Below are 23,360 nucleotides of genomic sequence, written 5' to 3'. Positions count from 1 at the left end.
AGTGAGGCACGCTGTACACAGTTTGTTGGTCTCCCTTGTCTCTAAGTGAGGCACGCTGTACACAGTTTGTTGGTCTCCCTTGTCTCTAAGTGAGGCACGCTGTACACAGTTTGTTGGTCTCCCTTGTCTCTAAGTGAGGCACGCTGTACACAGTTTGTTGGTCTCCCTTGTCTCTAAGTGAGGCACGCTGTACACAGTTTGTTGCACATCAGCTTTTGTTTATCCATTGGCGTTTATCAGCCAGTAGTAGTACATTTTGGAAGGTGTGCCACGTGACCACTCAAAACACACCACGTCATTCTGCTGGGACTGTTGAATGTGACTGTCCATGCTATTGGATAAAGGCCTCAATGTTCTGGAGCACGGGACCTCATGATGCTTTATCTGTGCCCAAGGCTGTCTGCTTTAGCAGTCCTCCACTCACAAGACAAGCCCATATGACCATAGTCTTTGAAGAGGCATAGGGCACATGTTGCCCAGACCCTTAGTGGTTCACTCCTAATTACTGAAGAGAGACAGAGTTTGGAAGTCTAGTAGTCCACTCAGAAATTGATTTTAAATTCAAATGCAATTCTTAAATTCTAATTTAAATTCAAAGAGTATAGATAACCCAACTGTGACTGATGGGCCTAAATAACCCAACTGTGACTGATGGGCCTAAATACCCCAACTGTGACTGATGGGCCTAAATAACCCAACTGTGACTGATGGGCCTAAATACCCCAACTGTGACTGATGGGCCTAAATAACCCAACTGTGACTGATGGGCTTAAATACCCCAACTGTGACTGATGGGCCTAAATACCCCAACTGTGACTGATGGGCCTAAATAACCCAACTGTGACTGATGGGCCTAAATACCCCAACTGTGACTGATGGGCCTAAATAACCCAACTGTGACTGATGGGCCTAAATAACCCAACTGTGACGGATGGGCCTAAATAACCCAACTGTGACTGATGGGCCTAAATAACCCAACTGTGACTGATGGGCCTAAATAACCCAACTGTGACTGATGGGCCTAAATAACCCAACTGTGACTGATGGGCCTAAATAACCCAACTGTGACTGATGGGCCTAAATAACCCCAACGGTGACTGATGGGCCTAAATAACCCCAACTGTGACTGATGGGCCTAAATAACCCAACTGTGACTGATGGGCCTAAATAACCCAACTGTTACTGATGGGCCTAAATAACCCAACTGTGACTGATGGGCCTAAATACCCCAAATGTGACTGATGGGCCTAAATACCCCAACTGTGACTGATGGGCCTAAATAACCCAACTGTGACTGATGGGCCTAAATAACCCAACTGTGACTGATGGGCCTAAATAACCCAACTGTGACTGATGGGCCTAAATAACCCAACTGTGACTGATGGGCTTAAATACCCCAACTGTGACTGATGGGCCTAAATAACCCAACTGTGACTGATGGGCCTAAATAACCCAACTGTGACTGATGGGCCTAAATAACCCAACTGTGACTGATGGGCTTAAATACCCCAACTGTGACTGATGGGCCTAAATAACCCAACTGTGACTGATGGGCCTAAATAACCCAACTGTGACTGATGGGCCTAAATAACCCAACTGTGACTGATGGGCTTAAATACCCCAACTGTGACTGATGGGCCTAAATAACCCAACTGTGACTGATGGGCTTAAATACCCCAACTGTGACTGATGGGCCTAAATAACCCAACTGTGACTGATGGGCTTAAATACCCCAACTGTGACTGATGGGCCTAAATAACCCAACTGTGACTGATGGGCTTAAATACCCCAACTGTGACTGATGGGCCTAAATAACCCCAACTGTGACTGATGGGCCTAAATAACCCCAACTGTGACTGATGGGCCTAAATAACCCAACTGTGACTGATGGGCCTAAATAACCCAACTGTGACTGATGGGCCTAAATAACCCAACTGTGACGGATGGGCCTAAATAACCCCAACTGTGACGGATGGGCCTAAATAACCCCAACTGTGACGGATGGGCCTAAATAACCCCAACTGTGACGGATGGGCCTAAATAACCCCAACTGTGACGGATGGGCCTAAATAACCCCAACTGTGACGGATGGGCCTAAATAACCCCAACTGTGACGGATGGGCCTAAATAACCCCAACTGTGACGGATGGGCCTAAATAACCCCAACTGTGACGGATGGGCCTAAATAACCCCAACTGTGACGGATGGGCCTAAATAACCCCAACTGTGACGGATGGGCCTAAATAACCCCAACTGTGACGGATGGGCCTAAATAACCCCAACTGTGACTGATGGGCCTAAATAAGATGCAAGTGGTTGTGTAACAATCAGTAACCTATTAGTCGTTCTTCAGTGTTTTGCAGTTGAGGTAGTCACTGCTGGGGTGTCCAGGTGCTCCATTTCAGGGTACACTAAGGATGCTGAGTAGTGTTGGGTTACTGCACCTGTGTCCGTGTGTTGGGCAGCCAGCCACTAAGCATCTGGTGTTGTCAGCGGTGAGACGGACAGCCTCTGAGTCTCTGCTGTCTTGCCAGGGAGGACAGCAGATGGATGGTCTACAGGCAGGATAGTCTATCTGAGCATGTGTTGCTGACGACGTTACACCTCATCTGTTTTAGAATTGGAGCACCAAAATGAAATCCCCCCCATGGGTTGACTGGGTTTTACAAAGGGCTTTGCCTTCATGATTATGTGCTGAACTTAGGACTTGAGTCCTAACCAAACATGGTTCTGAGGTGAGAAACTCATTTTTGCATTATGTTGAGTTGGAATATAGGAACATAAGCAAAAGAAATGTCCAAAGTCTGATAGACATCATGATAACATTTGCCCTTCAACCTACATGGGGAGGCCAGGGATATATTCTGGGAAGGTATCTGGGTGTCGTTCTCTAGTCACTCAGGGTTGAGATGCTGGACAGTTGTTGATGGACTATCCCCTGAGAGAGCATTTTCAGCTGAAATGTTCCTCCAGTCTTTTATGAGAGGAATTCTCTGAGACTCCTGCACTGTTTCTTTGCTTTCAGGCCCAGTATCTTATCTCCTTGATCCTGACAAGATGCCTAAAGCCCGAAGGCCTTTACTAATGAAACACCTCTTTATATTGTTTTTTATTGCTTACCACATATAGAAAACGTAAATAAAGAAACACTTTATAAGATAGATCCAAATGTAGCCAACTTTTAGAGGAATTTGTTTGGTCTTGGGGTTCATTTCTTTTCTAAGTGAAATTACAGCCTCGTTCCTGTTTTCTCTGTTCTTCTGTTTGCTGCTGAAGGTTTTGGCCATTTTTTTGTATCTTCCAAGGCACATACATTGAGGAGCAAGGGGTGGGCTAGGGCCAGGGGTGGGCCAGGGGTGGGCTAGGGCCAGGGGTGGGCCAGGGGGGGGGCTAGGGCCAGGGGTGGGACAGGGCCAGGGGTGGGCTAGGGCCAGGGGTGGGCTAGGGCCAGGGGTGGGCCAGGGGGGGGCTAGGGCCAGGGGTGGGACAGGGCCAGGGGTGGGCTAGGGCCAGGGGTGGGGGTGGGCCGGGGGTGGGCCAGGGCTGGGCTAGGGCTGGGCTAGGGCCAGGGGTGGGCTAGGTCCAGGGGTGGGCCAGGGCTGGGCTAGAGCCAGGGGTGGGCCAGAGCCAGGGGTGGGCCAGAGCCAGGGGTGGGCCAGAGCCAGGTGTGGGCCAGGGCTGGGCTAGGGCCAGGGCTGGGATAGGGCCAGGGCTGGGCTAGGGCCAGGGGTGCCTGGCACCGCTTGACCTGTAGAGTTGGAGAACCAAATTTGAGTTTTACTGTGTGGCAGAACTGTGTATTACACATTCTCTTCCTCAACCACCAGGTCCACTGACATTTTGGTTGTGCTTGCAATATAACTGGTGTGCGGGACAAGCTAGAGAGAGAGATGTGCTTTGTAAAGTCCTAGATCCCCAAATGAATCAAACCTCAAAGAAGCCCATGTGGAGAACATCCCCTAGGGTAGGCTTTCTTAAAGTCGGGGTGTCTTTGCACCCTGTTACTGCCTCAATCCCAACTAAGCCTACTTGCAGTCCTTAACATGGCGATGTGTTTTCCACAATTAGTTTGAATCGTTTTTCCACCAGTATGGGCTGTTATAGTTCTCGCGCCCTGCTCCTTTTCACATCTCGGGCAAAACAGTTTCTTTCTCTCCCCTCACTGGGTTATTTGGTCTGAGGACAGGTGTGTTCTTTTTATTTTTTTCGACCCCTCAATTTAATGACCGCCTGGTTCAAAGGTCAACCATGTGCAATTACTTTGAGCTGAAGGCTGCTGAAAACCCCCAGCAGCTCTGAGTGATGTAACATGACGACGGGGGCGTATTGGGCTTCAGGAGGTAATGATATCCAGGGCCCTGCAGCTGACACTCTGGAGTCTCTGCTAAATTAAAGAGCCCCCAGTCGTCATTTTTCCACCTTTATTTAACCAGGTAGGCAAGTTGAGAACACCTTTATTTAACCAGGTAGGCAAGTTGAGAACAAGTTCTCATTTACAATTGCGACCTGGCCAAGATAAAGCAAAGCAGTTCGACACATACAACACAGAGTTACACATGGAATAAAACAAACATACAGTCAATAATACAGTATAAACAAGTCTATATACGATGTGAGCAAATGAGGTGAGATAAGGGAGGTAAAGGCAAAAAAGGCCATGGTGGCAAAGTAAATACAATATAGCAAGTAAAACACTGGAATGGTAGATTTGCAGTGGAAGAATGTGCAAAGTAGAAATAAAAATAATGGGGTGCAAAGGAACAAAATAAATAAATAAAATAAATACAGTAGGGAAAGAGGTAGTTGATAGGGCTAAATTATAGGTGGGCTATGTACAGGTGCAGTAATCTGTGAGCTGCTCTGACAGCTGGTGCTTAAAGCTAGTGAGGGAGATAAGTGTTTCCAGTTTCAGAGAGTTTTGTAGTTCGTTCCAGTCATTGGCAGCAGAGAACTGGAAGGAGAGGCGGCCAAAGAAGGAATTGGTTTTGGGGGTGACCAGAGAGAGATACCTGCTGGAGCGCGTGCTACAGGTGGGTGATGCTATGGTGACCAGCGAGCTGAGATAAGGGGGGACTTTACCTAGCAGGGTCTTGTAGATGGACAAAACGGATTGCACTGTGATAGACTGCATCCAATTTGTTGAGTAGGGTATTGGAGGCTATTTTGTAAATGACATCGCCGAAGTCGAGGATTGGTAGGATGGCCAGTTTTACAAGGGTATGTTTGGCAGCATGAGTGAAGGATGCTTTGTTGCGAAATAGGAAGCCAATTCTAGATTTAACTTTGGATTGGAGATGTTTGATATGGGTCTGGAAGGAGAGTTTACAGTCTAACCAGACACCCAGGTATTTGTAGTTGTCCACGTATTCTAAGTCAGAACCGAGTCATCAGTCGCCTTTTGTCCCAGAAGCCTCTTCACCACTGTTAAAGGGGGGAAGGGTGTTTCAGAACGGGACTATACACTGTCCACTTATAGCTCCGCTAGCTTATCAGTTTGATGTTTCACACAAAAAGCCCATTTAGAGGGAAAATGGTCGCTGCTTGATAGCATTATTGTGTCTCAAAGGCCTGATTCTCGGTGCCCTGTCACCAAACGGCACCATAGGGCCTGATTGTGTAGAGCAGTCAGAGGAATAGGACAGGCCTTATCTGCCTTCTCAGAATAGGGGCTGGAGCGGTGGCTCACAGACCTACCGTTGTCATCAACACAGCCTGTGTGGTGCTTTCCGTTGAGCAGGTTTTCTAGAGGAGGCTGGGCCCTCCGCAGTGGTTTGTGACAGCCCTGCATTTCCTGTGGTCGGACTTTACGCATGTTTTCTTCTCTTTTAAATGTCTGCCGGTTTCTTGAAGAAGGATTCTGGAAACTTTGTTGTCTGAGTAAGCGGAAGCCAGGGGATTTGAGCAGTTAGCCCGAGTGCAGCCAAGGATTGCTGTGTTTTTCCACCACATGGTCTCATTCAGACCGGGGAGACTGGAGGCTTGGCTGCTCATGTGAAACGGTCAGTACTTGGTCTAAACTGACGACGCAGGCGACATCATTTAACACAACTCTGTCAGCTGAGAGGGATTTTACCATCAGTCTATATCAGACCCAGTGATTGACAGTTCGGCATTAAACTTTGGGATGTTTTTTGCTTTTATTCCTTTACTTTCTTTTAATCTCAACAGGTCCACTGTTCTGCCACAGGGGTTGAGAGCTGTTTTGAGGAGCCCGGTTGTGTTTCCTATGTTCTGTGGGGTTTTTTTCAAGCAGAGCAGCTATTTGGCTTCTCGCTCCCTCTGTTCCTCTCCCAGTCACTGGTGTTGGTCAGACAGACACTGGGATGGCCGCTGGGTTAATATTTGCACAGTGTGGGCTGCTAATCAGGCCAGTAAACTGGACACCACCCTTCCTGGAGCGCTATCCATCTTGCACCAGAGCTACTCCCTCAGGCTCCAGAGCAGTCCAGTCTCACCCTCCTCCTAGCATCTGTTTGTTTTCTCTTTCGTCCTTCGTTCAGGCAGTAATGGTCTGCCACAGTCAGCGACAGGACGCAGGGAGTCAAATGTTCTTTTGAGAAATGGAGAGGTTTTTTCTTCTTGTTTTCTTCCAGAAAGCACCACCGACCTGTCTGCTCCTGCCCCGGGGGGCTAAATGAGGAGAGCAGCATCATTTCCTGTAAGCTAGCGCTCTCCTGCCTGAGATCGATGTGATGGCCTATGTAATACTCAGTGGGCCTGTGCAGTCACCTAACCCCTGCAGGTTGTGACTAGCCTCTCCCTTCTTGGCAGAGCAGAAATCATGTATAGTAAGGCGGTAGTTTGTCTATGGCTGGAGTTGAATGAGGAAGGAGGGGTAAAGGTTGGTTAACGTTTTAGATAACCTTATCTGTATCAGGGTTTGACTGTGTCAGTTGCTGAGGTCTAACGTCATCGGCTGGCTATACAGAACATTAGGAGAGTGGAGCGGCCAGTATTGATGTGTTGCTGATTACTGGGCGATTTGGTTGTTTTCCATACTGTAGGAACAGCAGGACATGGTGCACACAATGATGAGTGTTCTCTGTGGTGACACGGCACAACTGCTGAGAGCTCGATGGCCTTCTCTTAGGACCAAGCTGGTTTCTGCCATTCATGACAAGCAACAACCAGAGCTGGGGTGGATTCCATGTGCGTTCATTTCAATTCAGGAATTTAACGGAGTGTTCCTTTGGGACATTTCCGTAATGTGTAAAGGCTAAACAGGGAATATTTCAATTGGATTTGAAATGGCCTTTTCAAAATGGAAGTGCCTCTACTTTTGTTTGGTGACCTGTCTTAATTCTCTGACTGAAAGCCTTGTTGTGGTGCCAACTGATGTGACACCATCATTCAAAACTAAACGCATCCCTTTGAGTTACTTGTTAGATTTCGTAATCATTGATTCCACTGTTAGGAACTGGGTTAGTCTCAACTTGTAGGCCTCCGGGACCAAAAGCCATTTCCTGTTCTCACCCTACCACTCCAGTTTGAGCTTGTTCTGAACACTATGTTGATGGAGAAGGGTTACTTACTTGGTCTTATTCTGACCAACTTTACCCTAATCTGTGCCTCATCACATTAGTGCACATGTGTCAAACTCATTCCACAGTGGGCCTAATATTTTGGGGTTTCCCCTCCTTTGTACTTGATTTTGATGGATTAATGCCACTATTTAGTTAGTCTGTCTAGGTCTTAATTGAAAGGGAACACTAGGCCCTCCGTGGAATGAGTTTGACACCCCTGCATTAGTGACTGGAAGATAGCAGCACACTATTATTAGCAATATTTTGTTAAGCTCTTATTTTGAAAATTCCCTCTCCCATTGGCCTGCTAGCAAGGCCAACCTCTGAATAAAGCTAAAGCCTAAAAGGTGTGTGTAGAAAAGCTGAAACGACAAGCAGTCCAGAAGCTACCCAGTGTTGCCTGCCTAGTCAGTCTAGCGAGTCAGGAATTGGCAGGCTCCCCTTTCTGCGAGCACGTGATTGTAGCCTGTTGAATAGTGCGCACTTCTGAAGTTCCCTTTTGCTTTGCACTGCTGCTGCTGAGCACAACCCGGGCAGACTGTATACTGTAGTTCTCCACCGTCCTCCTAATAACTCCCATGGAGGGAATCATCAGGGTGTGTCTCACTGAACTTCAGAGAGAGGACCACATCTCCTAACATGGAGGAGAATGAGAGTGAAGACAGGTAGGCAATGACTAGGAACGTTAGTTCCGATTCTTGGCTATTGAGCCTCATGTTCCTGCTATCGTTGAAAAGTTGGGGACTTGAGAGCGAGGTGTTTGTTCTCTCATTTGGCACCTGTAATTATAGCTCCTTCCACTAAATCTGGAAGGTGTAATTGGCGTGGTGTCTCTGGCTGTGGTGGGAGTGGGGTTTCTTTCTGTGGAGGTGTTTGGTGTGGGGTTGTAACGGGCTAAAGGTCAGCTGTGATGTCATCCCTAGAGTGATGCAAGTGTCATTATGAGAGCAGTGTGGAAGCCTCTGGTTGTTCTTGCTGAACTCGGCAAGATTGTTGCTTGGTTGTATTTGCTAATGCACTTATCTCCATTCATGATGTTTTAATGGAGGGGCTGTGTTGCTGAATGTTGTGTTGCTATTATGCAATTGCACATGCAAACATTCAGAGTGAGCAGGCTCTGGAAAAAATGTCCCCCTCCCAGTACTTTTCCATCGTTTTCTTGAGAAATGGCACCGTGGTGTAAAGCACAACTGCAGCAGTGAAGCCGTCCAAGCTTCCGTCTTGTTTATGAAGGAAATATTTAGCCTGTATAGTGAAGTTCTTTACCACAGGTGTGTGTGTGTGTGTGTGTGCAGCTTGTTCAGAACAACTGGAAAGGTCACCTTTTCTTTTCACTATGCAAATCAATCAGCCAATCGGCAGCCTCCAGTCATTTGTTGACATGGTCTTTTTATATCACTATGCAGACTGGACTTTCTCACCCAGCAGGAATACATGAAAATACACCTACATTTATTTAGGCCCAGGGTCATTTTATTTGACTTGACATCCCCTCATAGCCACTTACCTCGTTGACCTAACTGAAATCACATGTCATGTCCGTGGTGAAATGGATTCCCTTAGGACACTTTGACCTTTCACACTGCTCTTTGCATTAACACTATAGTTAGAACCTTTACAGTTGCTGTTTAATATTTTAGATGATGTTGTGTGGGTTTGAGCATCTAAACGACGTTCCCTAAGTAGGTGGATCAAGCTTTGATAATATGCTAACGTTGTCTGTCTTCTCGTTTGAATGTCTCTGTCCAGGTATGGCCTCACAAGTCTGGATCTACCCACCACACATTTATCAAACCCAGACTAGTGCCCTTTGCAGCGTGAAGAAAGTCAAAGTGGAGCCCAGCAGCTGTGTGTACCATGAGAGAGCCCAACCGCGGACTTCTCTGAACGGCAGAACCCTTGGCATAGCGCACCCGATCAGACTCGCTCCCTCCTTTGCGACCCGAGACTTGGCAGTGGGCGAGAGAACGCGTGGCGGCGGGCAGGAGTTCCCTGTACAGACGGTGGCCGTGCGTGGGGTACGGAGAAAGCAGAACGGAACAGGAGGAACAGGCCCGGCGGAGGCCCAGCAGCCCCAGGACACAGGGCCAGTCCCCTGGCAGGGCACGGGGCAGGAGCAGACGGACAGAGATAGGGGAGGTAGCAGTAGTGGAGCGACAGGAGGACAGGGAAGGGGGGAGGAAGGTAGAGGAGGAGGTAGGAAGGAAGAGACAGAAGGTGACTGGGAAGAGGGTGATTGTGGAGGTTTGAACTTGGCCGACAGCGCTCAGCGATGTGGGCTGAAACGTAAGAGCGAGGAGCTTGATAACCGCGGGAGCACCATGCAGATAGTGGAGGACCTGTCCATGTTGCCAGCCATGATGCAAACGACCAATGGGGGGAATCCATCTGGGTTGCCCACGGCTGTAGGGGGCGGAGGAGGACCCCCAACCAAACAGGGAGCGGCGGGCGGAGCAGGAGGTGGTGACGGGGACTACCAGCTGGTGCAGCACGAGGTCCTGTGCTCCATGAAGAACACGTACGAGGTGCTGGACTTCCTGGGCCGCGGCACCTTCGGACAGGTGGTAAAGTGCTGGAAGAGGGGTACTGGGGAGGTGGTGGCGGTGAAGATCCTGAAGAACCACCCGTCATATGCGCGCCAGGGCCAGATAGAGGTGGGCATTCTAGCCCGGCTGAGCGGGGAGAACGCGGATGAGCACAACCTGGTGAGGGCCTTCGAGTGCTTCCAGCACCGCAGCCACACATGCCTGGTGTTTGAGATGCTGGAGCAGAACCTCTATGACTTCCTCAAGCAGAACAAGTTCAGCCCGCTGCCGCTGAAGGTGATCCGACCCGTGCTGCAGCAGGTGGCCACGGCCCTGAGGAAGTTGAAGACCATGGGCCTGATCCACGCTGATCTAAAGCCGGAGAACATTATGCTGGTGGACCCTGTCAGGCAGCCCTACAGGGTGAAGGTGATAGACTTTGGCTCAGCCAGCCACGTGTCCAAGGCAGTGTGCTCCACATACCTCCAGTCCCGGTACTACAGGTCAGTGTCCACAGAGGTTGGGGATGGAGGGTTACACATTCAATGCTGGGTTGTTTGTACAATACAGGCTGTCTATAATAAGTCAGTGAGTCAGCGCAGGAGAGGCCAGGATGATCAAATTCTGACAGTAAATCCTTAACGTTTAAGAGTAATGACATATCCTCCCAGATATGCTGGAGCTTCTGGTAGGGAGCTGAGATCATCTTGAAATGTAATTCTCTGGTGTCCACATATAGGCAACCATGAGGTAGGGCTGCACCCATGAGGTAGGGCTGCACCCATGAGGTAGGGCTGCACCCATGAGGTAGGGCTGCACCCATGAGGTAGGGCTGCACCCATGAGGTAGGGCTGCACCCATGAGGTAGGGCTGCACCCAAGAGGTAGGGCTGCACCCAAGAGGTAGGGCTGCACCCATGAGGTAGGGCTGCACCCATGAGGTAGGGCTGCACCCATGAGGTAGGGCTGCACCCATGAGGTAGGGCTGCACCCATGAGGTAGGGCTGCACCCATGAGGTAGGGCTGCAGCCATGAGGTAGGGCTGCAGCCATGAGGTAGGGCTGCAGCCATGAGGTAGGGCTGCAGCCATGAGGTAGGGCTGCAGCCATGAGGTAGGGCTGCACCCATGAGGTAGGGCTGCACCCATGAGGTAGGGCTGCACCCATGAGGTAGGGCTGCAGCCATGAGGTAGGGCTGCAGCCATGAGGTAGGGCTGCAGCCATGAGGTAGGGCTGCACCCATGAGGTAGGGCTGCAGCCATGAGGTAGGGCTGCAGCCATGAGGTAGGGCTGCAGCCATGAGGTAGGGCTGCAGCCATGAGGTAGGGCTGCACAATGAATCGGTTTTACATCGAAACCGCAATACGGACATGTTCAATATCCATATCACATACAATATTTTGAAATGCCACTCAGCCGTGTGTAACATCCGTTTTTCTAGTTTAATCCTGTTTTTCTCCTGCGGCTGCTTTCCACACACAGCAAGGCTAGCCCTCAAGGATCGCAGCTCCTCCTCTTACGTCCACTAAGTTTGCGCTCTGTTCTGTTAGGTCAAATGCAGTCAACCGATTGTTCCAAACAAGATGCTGCGGTCCACTTTACTTTTTAAAATAAATAATGATTTTTAAATTATTCTAACAGTTTACCCAAGTGTTTGGATTTTTATCACAAGCCAAATCACAATCGCAATAATAAAATAATCACAATTTTAAAAAATTGCCCATATCGTGCAGCCCTACCATGACAAAAAACGCCCTTCTGAGATCAGACAAGGATATGTCTCCTCTATTGCCTAACATCCTGCGTGTTCAGGAGCCGCATACCACGACCTGTGAAAAAATGTGACCCCACAGCATTACTGGCAGGGGGTAGCCCGCTCACGTCCCCTCAGCCTGGGAAAGGAAACAGTGTTCTGAAAACAGACTGCAACACAATGAGGCGGGGAAAAAATCAATAACTGTCTGTATGAGTTTGTGAACATCTCACACATTATCAGTCCTGGTGAGGCTGGGTTAGGATTGAGCCTTTACCAGTCTGTAGGATATGTCCTGGTGAGGCTGGGTTAGGATTGAGCCGTTACCAGTCTGTTGGATATGTCCTGGTGAGGCTGGGTTAGGATTGAGCCGTTACCAGGCTGTAGGATATGTCAAGATGTCCTGGTGAGGCTGGGTTAGGATTGAGCCGTTACCAGGCTGTAGGATATGTCCTGGTGAGGCTGGGTTAGGATTGAGCCTTCACCAGTCTGTAGGATATGTCCTGGTGAGGCTGGGTTAGGATTGAGCCGTTACCAGGCTGTAGGATATGTCAAGATGTCCTGGTGAGGCTGGGTTAGGATTGAGCCTTCACCAGTCTGTAGGATATGTCCTGGTGAGGCTGGGTTAGGATTGAGCCGTTACCAGGCTGTAGGATATGTCAAGATGTCCTGGTGAGGCTGGGTTAGGATTGAGCCTTCACCAGTCTGTAGGATATGTCCTGGTGAGGCTGGGTTAGGATTGAGCCGTTACCAGGCTGTAGGATATGTCCTGGTGAGGCTGGGTTAGGATTGAGCCGTTACCAGTCTGTAGGATATGTCCTGGTGAGGCTGGGTTAGGATTGAGCCTTTACCAGTCTGTAGGATATGTCCTGGTGAGGCTGGGTTAGAATTGAGCCTTTACCAGTCTGTAGGATATGTCCTGGTGAGGCTGGGTTAGGATTGAGCCTTCACCAGTCTGTAGGATATGTCCTGGTGAGGCTGGGTTAGGATTGAGCCTTCACCAGTCTGTAGGATATGTCCTGGTGAGGCTGGGTTAGGATTGAGCCGTTACCAGTCTGTAGGATATGTCCTGGTGAGGCTGGGTTAGGATTGAGCCGTTACCAGTCTGTTGGATATGTCCTGGTGAGGCTGGGTTAGGATTGAGCCGTTACCAGGCTGTAGGATATGTCCTGGTGAGGCTGGGTTAGGATTGAGCCGTTACCAGTCTGTAGGATATGTCCTGGTGAGGCTGGGTTAGGATTGAGCCGTTACCAGTCTGTAGGATATGTCCTGGTGAGGCTGGGTTAGGATTGAGCCGTTACCAGTCTGTAGGATATGTCCTGGTGAGGCTGGGTTAGGATTGAGCCATCACCAGTCTGTAGGATATGTCAAGATGTCCTGGTGAGGCTGGGTTAGGATTGAGCCGTTACCAGTCTGTAGGATATGTCAAGATGTCCTGGTGAGGCTGGGTTAGGATTGAGCCGTTACCAGTCTGTAGGATATGTCAAGATGTCCTGGTGAGGCTGGGTTAGGATTGAGCCATCACCAGTCTGTAGGATATGTCCTGGTGAGGCTGGGTTAGGATTGAGCCATCACCAGTCTGTAGGATATGTCAAGATGTCATGGTGAGCAAGGAACTGCCTGTAGGCAAATATTTGAAGTGTAAGGCTTAATGCACAGGCCATGGCTTAATGCACAGGCCAAGGCTTAATGCACAGGCCAAGGCTTACACCCGTCTGATGAAATATCTGTGAAGAGCAGAAAGACCCACTGCATCTGTACAGTATGAGTGTTTCCCTTGGAAGGAAATGTGAATGTTGTGTAAAGAGCGTGAGGCCATGTTGCATACAGACCATGCTAACCATTTGAGGATGAACAACTTCTTTCTCAGCCCAACGCCTCCCGAGTCTGAACGTAACTCTGTTACGAACCCTGATGCGTAACCTGGCAGCCTATCTGGTTTGTTTATGCTGAGAATAATGTTTCTTCTGCTCTTGGACAGGCGAACGGAAAACTCACCAGAAGAATGACTCTTGGCAGCACCCTATGGGCACCGGTAGTTTTAGTTTTGAGAAACGGGGCCCTGAAATGATATGAACTGTTACCTAATGGTTTACTGTCAGTCAGTGGTCTGTGGGTTCTACCTCGTAGCTGCTGTGCTGGCAGGCTGTTTGTGTGATGAGGAGGATGTTTAGTGAAGCCCCATTCAGTACTCAGTTCCTGAGAGGTCTCGTCAGAGGAAGAACACGCAGGATGACTTGTTTTTGTGACCGGAAAATACATGTGTTCTCCTTAAATAGAAAGCACTGTACTGTCTCTCAGAACATCTCATAGGGGCAGCTAGGCCAATTTAGTGATTCACATACATTATATATAGGGGGGGATGGTTTGACTGTTAAACAGCACAGAGGTCTGTCTTGTAAAATGTCGTTCTAATGTAATGACTGTAATGGTTCTGTCATAGCTGGCTGCACCATATAATGTCATAGCCTTGCATTAGCCACCGTGAGCTTCCAGCTCCTCTGGTACCAGATCCTGTTCTGTGTGGTGGTGGTGAAGGATGACACCCTGATGAAGGCTTTAATGCTGAAACCAGTCGGTTTAGGAAGCACCTTTTTACTGAACCTGAAAAGGCCTGAGTATCACAGACTGGGTTTCTCCTTCAATTCATCCACCTTGGTCGGTCTGTGAGGTAGAAGAAGTAGCAGCCTATTCTTTTCCCCTTGTTGTGGTAGCACAGGTCTGCCTGGTGGAGGACCTGGCAGCTCTCCTGTTTTCCACTGCCTCAGAAGAGCATCATCAGGCAGCCTTACTGCACGAGGATGGATGTTTCTAATTACCCAGTTCTAATTAAAGTCTCTGTTCTGGGGGGAGGGGGGGAGAGAATGGGCCCTTGGGCACTGCAGCCATGTCCTCAGTAAGTGGGCCTAACACAGGCTAGGCTTCTCTGTCGTCTGGTTCGCTAGTTGACATGTTTATTGAACAGACCAACACCCAAGAAGGAGGCTGTCATTTTTGCAAGCCGTTGTAAAAGTGACAGTGTAAAAGTAACATTTCTATTGAGATTGTGTCTGTACCACAACAGAGACGTGAAGTCCTGTGCGTGTTTTAATTTGCACTTTAAAATCCCTTCATCCCGTGTATCTTTCCCAGCCCTGGGTCTTCTGCTGGCTCTCACAGAGACGAGGTCAGCCACTAGGGACTGACTCACACGGCTCAAATTCATGTGCGTCATCTCATTCCAATTCCAACTTTTTGCTGCATGTCTTCACAAGGCATGTTGGAGAGGCTTGAAGTCAACACACACACACACACACACACACACACACACACACCCTATAGATATAGCATGTTGTAGACCTATCATCAGTTCAGAGTAGTTTGTCTGTCTGGTACAGTGTCCAGCATCGTTGTCTGGTAATTCAATAGAGCCACAACAAGCCCATCCACAGCACAGTAACTCAAGTCCACTGACACACCTGGTATCCAGAGGAACCGGGGCAGCCAGACAGCAGTGTCTGTTTGTGTCCCAGCGATCAACAGTCTGTCAGCTTTTCCCTTGGTGAAAATGTCAGGAATGTCCAGGGGAATTTTGGAGAGCACTAGGGTGTATTCATTACACCAATTCTGTTGCATTTAGTTTACTCCAAACAACAAAAAAAAACATTTTGCAATGAAAACTAGAGTTTCTATTGGACAAATTCTGTTATGTCCCTCCCCGTTTTATTCCGTTTGCTGTGCTTGCTTCTGTTTTGTTCTTAAACAATAAATATTTTCTTTTGCACGACATAATGAATACACCCCTGCTGTGTATCCTGCTCTAAACACACAGAGCTTCCAGGTTTTTAGGGAATCATACATGTATGCTTCCAGAGTTTGATACATTTTCCTAAAGCCCCATGGGAGTTGGAGTATACTGTACTTGTTGTCTGTATTGCAGACTTGGCACCTGGTAGATAATATGTTGTCGTTATGTAGGTGTGGGCGCCTAATCCCCACATGCCCCTGCTGCTCCCTCTCTGATTAAATCTGATGACACAGTCTGTCTGAGCCCATACCAGCATCTTACTGCCCTGGACTAGACTCCAGTAGTCTGTGTGGCATTACTTTGCATTCGGCTGTTAAGATGATGCAATTGGTTCCCCGGTAAGCTCCTCCCCTGCCCTCAAAAGCAGAGCCCATCATCCTACTCCAGGCAGTTGTTTTTGAGACCCTCCCCTCCCTGATATCTGATTGGTGTTGACTCCGGTCAATCATTTCATTTTGAACATCAACAGCCCCTTTTGACTTCTGAAAACGTTGTGCAAGTGATGATGCCCCAGGTCAACCTTTTGAATGGGCTTGGCGATGATCTCATCACATTCATCACAACGCAGTCATTTAACATACAGTATATAGAAAATGATATTAGTGTTTGTGGAATTTCCTTCTGCCAGATGCCTTTTATGAAGTTATGTTAAACACCATTCCGCTTCGTTTTTCACCAATCTGAAAACCATAAAAAAAAGACTACAGAAATGTAACTACAATGGTGCGTCACTTTCATACCGTATAGCCATTGAACAAACTGTATAAACCAGACTCTGGGGTGGAGCGTACAGAGTCAGTAATGAGACTCCAGTAAGTGTAGCCTCCCTCTCAAGTCTCCTGGGCCTGTGATGTGCTTTTCATGTTATATAACAACTCTCTCATCTTCCATCTTCAATTTCTGCATGTGTCGCAGGGCTGTGTGATTCTCATTTTTATAGGCCCTGTACATATGACTAAAAGTGATGACGTCATTGATCTCTTACTGAGGAGCGTTTGTCTCCTCACAATTCACTGGGCTCGATCATCTGAGGAATGACTGTTGGGCTAGCTGAATGCATAATTCATGTGAGGTGCCAGGCCAGCAGACCACGTACGTGAGGACATATTGGGTGGTAAATTGTGCTGAAAGCCGTGGAACTCATCTTTGAGAGTCTCCCCTGCCCTCGTTTGATTAATGGTAGTCACTGGCTGAGTGAGCGGTTTAATTCCTCAAAGTGAGATGGAAGAAGTCAGGGATTAGTTTGTACTCCTAATGTTATGTCTTAGTGCCCGGGGAGTACCTCTCTTTGGACTGGTTTAGACTCTAAAGCGAGCCTTTTAAATAGTAGTGTTATTACTTGGGAATTGGAGGTTTCTCTCTTTGTCTAAAAAACTGATGGGAGATTTAGTTTGATGTATGAACAGAGGATGGAATTTTGATGATATCTCATTCAATTACGCGTTGCAAGTTCAAACCTAAAGTGAGGAGAATCGATCGGAGAGAGTCTGAACAGGCCTCTTTAAAATGTTCAGCTAAGTTGTATCCATAGGGAACAGATGGGTGCTGTTCGTCAGCTGAATGCAGTTACTGGAACTGCTCTCGTGGAAGTGAACACCATCGGCTCGTCTGTCAGTGCCAGTATCACGTAGCCTAATCATGTTCTGTGGTATCATCTCAGAGACGGCGAGACCTGTTTGGTTCTCTCAGACGTTTAAAAAGAAACTGCCACATTTATTTCAAATGAGCCTATCTGCTTGTTGCATCCTATTCTGTGAGGTGATTCTGTTTCGTAGTTTTTGAGTCAAAGTCACAACAACAACAAAAAGAAACACTTCCTAAGAGAGGACAGTATTAGGCTGTTAGTTATGTCATTTAGATGTGGCCTCGTCTCTTAGTAATGTTTGGGTTGGTGGAAAAGGGAAGATACTGTAGAATGACTGTCACACGGCAGCTATATGTCTTAGTACAGGGGGATTTACATTGAATTAGAATAATTCATGCTGCCTGAACATATTAAAATGGGAGACTTGGGACTGGGTTATCCATTTCCCTCTCTGTATGCAGTGTCTGTAGATTCCTGCTCACTGAGGTGAGATTAGTTGCATTGACCCGAGTTGAGACTGGCGTTCTTCAGAACACTAGAAAACCGCATGCTTGTCATAGATGACTTGATTATTCAAATGGTATCTCTGTGTAGCCTAGGCCTTTTACTGCCTGCTGCTTCTCTGTAGGTGTGGTATCTCTGTAGGTGTGGTATCTCTGTAGGTGTGGTATCTCTGTGTAGCCTAGGCCTGTTACTGCTGCTTCTCTGTAGGTGTGGTATCTCTGTGCAGCCTAGGCCTTTTACTGCCTGCTGCTTCTCTGTAGGTGTGGTATCTCTGTGCAGCCTAGGTCTGTTACTGCTGCTTCTCTGTAGGTGTGGTATCTCTGTGTAGCCTAGGTCTGTTACTGCTGCTTCTCTGTAGGTGTGGTATCTCTGTGCAGCCTAGGTCTGTTACTGCTGCTTCTCTGTAGGTGTGGTATCTCTGTGTAGCCTAGGCCTTTTACTGCCTGCTGCTTCTCTGTAGGTGTGGTATCTCTGTGTAGCCTAGGCCTGTTACTGCTGCTTCTCTGTAGGTGTGGTATCTCTGTGCAGCCTATGCCTGTTACTGCTGCTTCTCTGTAGGTGTGGTATCTCTGTGTAGCCTAGGCCTGTTACTGCTGCTTCTCTGTAGGTGTGGTATCTCTGTGCAGCCTAGGCCTGTTACTGCTGTTTCTCTGTAGGTGTGGTATCTCTGCAGCCTAGGTCTTTTACTGCTGCTTCTCTGTAGGTGTGGTATCTCTGTGCAGCCTAGGCCTGTTACTGATGCTTCTCTGTAGGTGTGGTATCTCTGTGTAGCCTAGGCCTGTTACTGCTGCTTCTCTGTAGGTGTGGTATCTCTGTGCAGCCTAGGCCTGTTACTGCTGCTTCTCTGTAGGTGTGGTATCTCTGTGTAGCCTAGGCCTGTTACTGCTGCTTCTCTGTAGGTGTGGTATCTCTGTGTAGCCTAGGCCTGTTACTGCTGTTTCTCTGTAGGTGTGGTATCTCTGCAGCCTAGGTCTGTTACTGCTGCTTCTCTGTAGGTGTGGTATCTCTGTGTAGCCTAGGTCTGTTACTGCTGCTTCTCTGTAGGTGTGGTATCTCTGTGCAGCCTAGGTCTGTTACTGCTGCTTCTCTGTAGGTGTGGTATCTCTGTGTAGCCTAGGCCTTTTACTGCCTGCTGCTTCTCTGTAGGTGTGGTATCTCTGTGTAGCCTAGGCCTGTTACTGCTGCTTCTCTGTAGGTATGGTATCTCTGTGCAGCCTATGCCTGTTACTGCTGCTTCTCTGTAGGTGTGGTATCTCTGTGTAGCCTAGGCCTGTTACTGCTGCTTCTCTGTAGGTGTGGTATCTCTGTGCAGCCTAGGCCTGTTACTGCTGTTTCTCTGTAGGTGTGGTATCTCTGCAGCCTAGGTCTTTTACTGCTGCTTCTCTGTAGGTGTGGTATCTCTGTGCAGCCTAGGCCTGTTACTGATGCTTCTCTGTAGGTGTGGTATCTCTGTGTAGCCTAGGCCTGTTACTGCTGCTTCTCTGTAGGTGTGGTATCTCTGTGCAGCCTAGGCCTGTTACTGCTGCTTCTCTGTAGGTGTGGTATCTCTGTGTAGCCTAGGCCTGTTACTGCTGCTTCTCTGTAGGTGTGGTATCTCTGTGTAGCCTAGGCCTGTTACTGCTGTTTCTCTGTAGGTGTGGTATCTCTGCAGCCTAGGTCTGTTACTGCTGTTTCTCTGTAGGTGTGGTATCTCTGTGCAGCCTAGGTCTGTTACTGCTGCTTCTCTGTAGGTGTGGTATCTCTGTGCAGCCTAGGTCTGTTACTGCTGCTTCTCTGTACGTGTGGTATCTCTGTACAGCCTAGGCCTGTTACTGCTGTTTCTCTGTAGGTGTGGTATCTCTGCAGCCTAGGTCTGTTACTGCTGTTTCTCTGTAGGTGTGGTATCTCTGTAGGTGTGGTATCTCTGTGCAGCCTAGGCCTGTTACTGCTGCTTCTCTGTAGGTGTGGTATCTCTGTGTAGCCTAGGCCTGTTACTGCTGCTTCTCTGTAGGTGTGGTATCTCTGTGTAGCCTAGGCCTGTTACTGCTGCTTCTCTGTAGGTGTGGTATCTCTGTGTAGCCTAGGCCTGTTACTGCTGTTTCTCTGTAGGTGTGGTATCGTACTTTGGCTGCAGTCCCACAGCTCTTTGTTTGACAGTTTAAGGACGGTGTTATGAGAAAAACGAACTAATTCATCATACAGTACCGCAGAACTTTACACAAAGAAAGAAAAATGTGTTTAATTCACAGTCATACGTGAATGTGAGGTTTTGTGGGTAAAGTAGTCCTATGCTTTAGTAGCCATGCACACGGAGTTCATAGCAGTTCCAGTATGAACGGGGAAGCTGCAGCAACGTGTCTGTAATAAAAAGGAGTGATCTCTCATGGTCTGTCATGTGTCTTCTCTCTAGTTGTCCACCAGTAGCAGGCTAAACATTAGGAGTTTAGTTACAGAATAGGTGTAGGTTTGTTGACAGGTGTGTGTATTTCTGTATTCAGGGGAGACATCTCTTGAATGAATAATTTAAACAGGAATGCTCAAGCTATATCCAGATGTGTGTACTGAAGAGAAATGAGTTTACAGTACATTACCACTTTGATGACCATATCTGCTTTCTCTGGTCTGATAGTTCAGTCTGGTTGACTCTCTTGGTGTGCATGTCAGCTGCAGAAGAGTCTCCCACAACATCCTCTGGCTTCAGCTCATCTCTCTGCTCTCTCTGACCCAGCCTGACACACACACACACCCTAACACACACACAACCCAGCCTGACACACACACACCCTAACACACACACAACCCAGCCTGACACACACACACCCTAACACACACACAACCCAGCCTGACACACACACACCCTAACACACACACAACCCAGCCTGACACACACACACAACCCAGCCTGACACACACACACAACCCAGCCTGACACACACACACAACCCAGCCTGACACACACACACAACCCAGCCTGACACACACACACAACCCAGCCTGACACACACACACAACCCAGCCTGACACACACACACAACCCAGCCTGACACACACACACACACCCTAACACACACCCTAACACACACGCAGCCCAGCCTGACACACACACACCCTAACACACACACAACCCAGCCTGACACACACACACCCTAACACACACACAACCCAGCCTGACACACACACACAACCCAGCCTGACACACACACACCCTAACACACACACAACCCAGCCTGACACCCTAACACAACCCAGCCTGACACACACACACAACCCAGCCTGACACACACACACAACCCAGCCTGACACACACACACAACCCAGCCTGACACACACACACAACCCAGCCTGACACACACACACAACCCAGCCTGACACACACACACACCCTAACACACACACAACCCAGCCTGACACACACACACACACCCTAACACACACCCTAACACACACGCAGCCCAGCCTGACACACACACACCCTAACACACACACAACCCAGCCTGACACACACACACCCTAACACACACACAACCCAGCCTGACACACACACACCTTAACACACACACAACCCAGCCTGACACACACACACCCTAACACACACACAACCCAGCCTGACACACACACACCCTAACACACACACAACCCAGCCTGACACACACACCCTAACACACACACAACCCAGGCTGACACACACACCCTAACACACACAACCCAGGCTGACACACACACCCTAACACACACAACCCAGGCTGACACACACAGGCCTCCTTTCACTCACTTCTGGTAAATGCACCATATTTTAGGAAGTGTCTCAAAATAGAAACGTCTCACTGTAGCCCTACACTGTACTTTAGTGACTTTTGGCAGGAAGTTAAATACAGTGTGCAGCTGCTCTCTGCTCCATTTGCCAGTTCAACCCATCAAAAGCACAGGTCGCCAAGTCCTTCTCACCAGCCATTTTATCTTCAGATACAATTTTAGAGCAGTATATTGCCTACTTTCAATGGAGGACCACACAGAATGTTGATAAGCCTCGTCCACCAGTGGTACTTTGTGTCTGAAGAGCTGGCTTAATGAAGGTTTCTATTCAACTAATGAGGGATGTCATTTCACAAGGCAAGCGGGGCAGTGATATCATGTATGCCATGAACAAAGCACAATATTAATTCAGTTGAACAAATGGAGAAAGTTCCCCTCAACATGCAGTTTGCCGTTTACAATTCCCCCAAAATCAATTGATGACTTTTAGTGGACTTTCCCTCCTTCACTGCATCCGGGTTGTTTGAAATAGAAAAGGGAACTGTTGGTCTGTATCCTGATGTTTATACTGTCAGACCCGTTCTGTACCGGGGTATACTGTAGATGTTTATACTGTCAGACCCGTTCTGTACCGGGGTATACTGTAGATGTTTATACTGTCAGACCCGTTCTGTACCAGGGTATACTGTAGATGTTTATACTGTCAGACCCGTTCTGTACCGGGGTATACTGTAGATGTTTATACTGTCAGACCCGTTCTGTACCAGGGTATACTGTAGATGTTTATACTGTCAGACCCGTTCTGTACCGTACCAGGGTATACTGTAGATGTTTATACTGTCAGACCCGTTCTGTACCAGGGTATACTGTAGATGTTTATACTGTCAGACCCGTTCTGTACCGTACCAGGGTATACTGTAGATGTTTATACTGTCAGACCCGTTCTGTACCGGGGTATACTGCAGATGTTTATACTGTCAGACCCGTTCTGTACCGGGGTATACTGTAGATGTTTATACTGTCAGACCCGTTCTGTACCGGGGTATACTGCAGATGTTTATACTGTCAGACCCGTTCTGTACCGGGGTATACTGCAGATGTTTATACTGTCAGATCCGTTCTGTACCAGGGTATACTGTAGATGTTTATACTGTCAGACCCGTTCTGTACCGGGGTAAACTGTAGATGTTTATACTGTCAGACCCGTTCTGTACCGTACCAGGGTATACTGTAGATGTTTATACTGTCAGACCCGTTCTGTACCGTACCAGGGTAAACTGTAGATGTTTATACTGTCAGACCCGTTCTGTACCGTACCAGGGTATACTGTAGATGTTTATACTGTCAGATCCGTTCTGTACCAGGGTATACTGTAGATGTTTATACTGTCAGACCCGTTCTGTACCGGGGTATACTGCAGATGTTTATACTGTCAGATCCGTTCTGTACCAGGGTATACTGCAGATGTTTATACTGTCAGACCCGTTCTGTACCGGGGTATACTGTAGATGTTTATACTGTCAGACCCGTTCTGTACCAGGGTATACTGTAGATGTTTATACTGTCAGACCCGTTCTGTACCGGGGTATACTGCAGATGTTTATACTGTCAGACCCGTTCTGTACCGGGGTATACTGAAGATGTTTATACTGTCAGACCCGTTCTGTACCGTACCAGGGTATACTGTAGATGTTTATACTGTCAGACCCGTTCTGTACCGGGGTATACTGCAGATGTTTATACTGTCAGACCCGTTCTGTACCGTACCAGGGTATACTGTAGATGTTTATACTGTCAGACCCGTTCTGTACCAGGGTATACTGCAGATGTTTATACTGTCAGACCCGTTCTGTACCAGGGTATACTGCAGATGTCTATACTGTCAGACCCGTTCTGTACCGTACCAGGGTATACTGTAGATGTTTATACTGTCAGACCCGTTCTGTACCGGGG

The 23,360-nt window shown here is 48.2% G+C and overlaps 1 protein-coding gene across 4 annotated transcripts in view; it reads left to right on the top strand.

Annotated features, from left to right (window-relative positions):
* LOC110512935 (homeodomain-interacting protein kinase 3-like) overlaps positions 1-23,360 on the top strand; it is an 89,582-nt gene that overhangs the window by 6,706 nt on the left and 59,516 nt on the right. For 2 of the 4 annotated variants that reach the window (XM_036981297.1, XM_036981294.1), the window contains exons 1-2: positions 7,971-8,188; positions 9,273-10,551. In XM_036981297.1, coding sequence (XP_036837192.1) covers positions 8,173-8,188; positions 9,273-10,551 — 1,295 coding nt within the window. In that variant the 5' untranslated portion in view covers positions 7,971-8,172. Of the gene's footprint in view, positions 1-7,967; positions 8,189-9,272; positions 10,552-23,360 lie in introns of those variants that run through there. The other 2 variants (XM_036981295.1, XM_036981296.1) reach the window with 2 other exon arrangements.

Source organism: Oncorhynchus mykiss, chromosome 6 (assembly GCF_013265735.2).
Source record: "Oncorhynchus mykiss isolate Arlee chromosome 6, USDA_OmykA_1.1, whole genome shotgun sequence".
Taxonomy (NCBI): Eukaryota; Metazoa; Chordata; class Actinopteri; order Salmoniformes; family Salmonidae; genus Oncorhynchus; species Oncorhynchus mykiss.
This window is presented reverse-complemented; position numbering and strand designations above follow the sequence as displayed.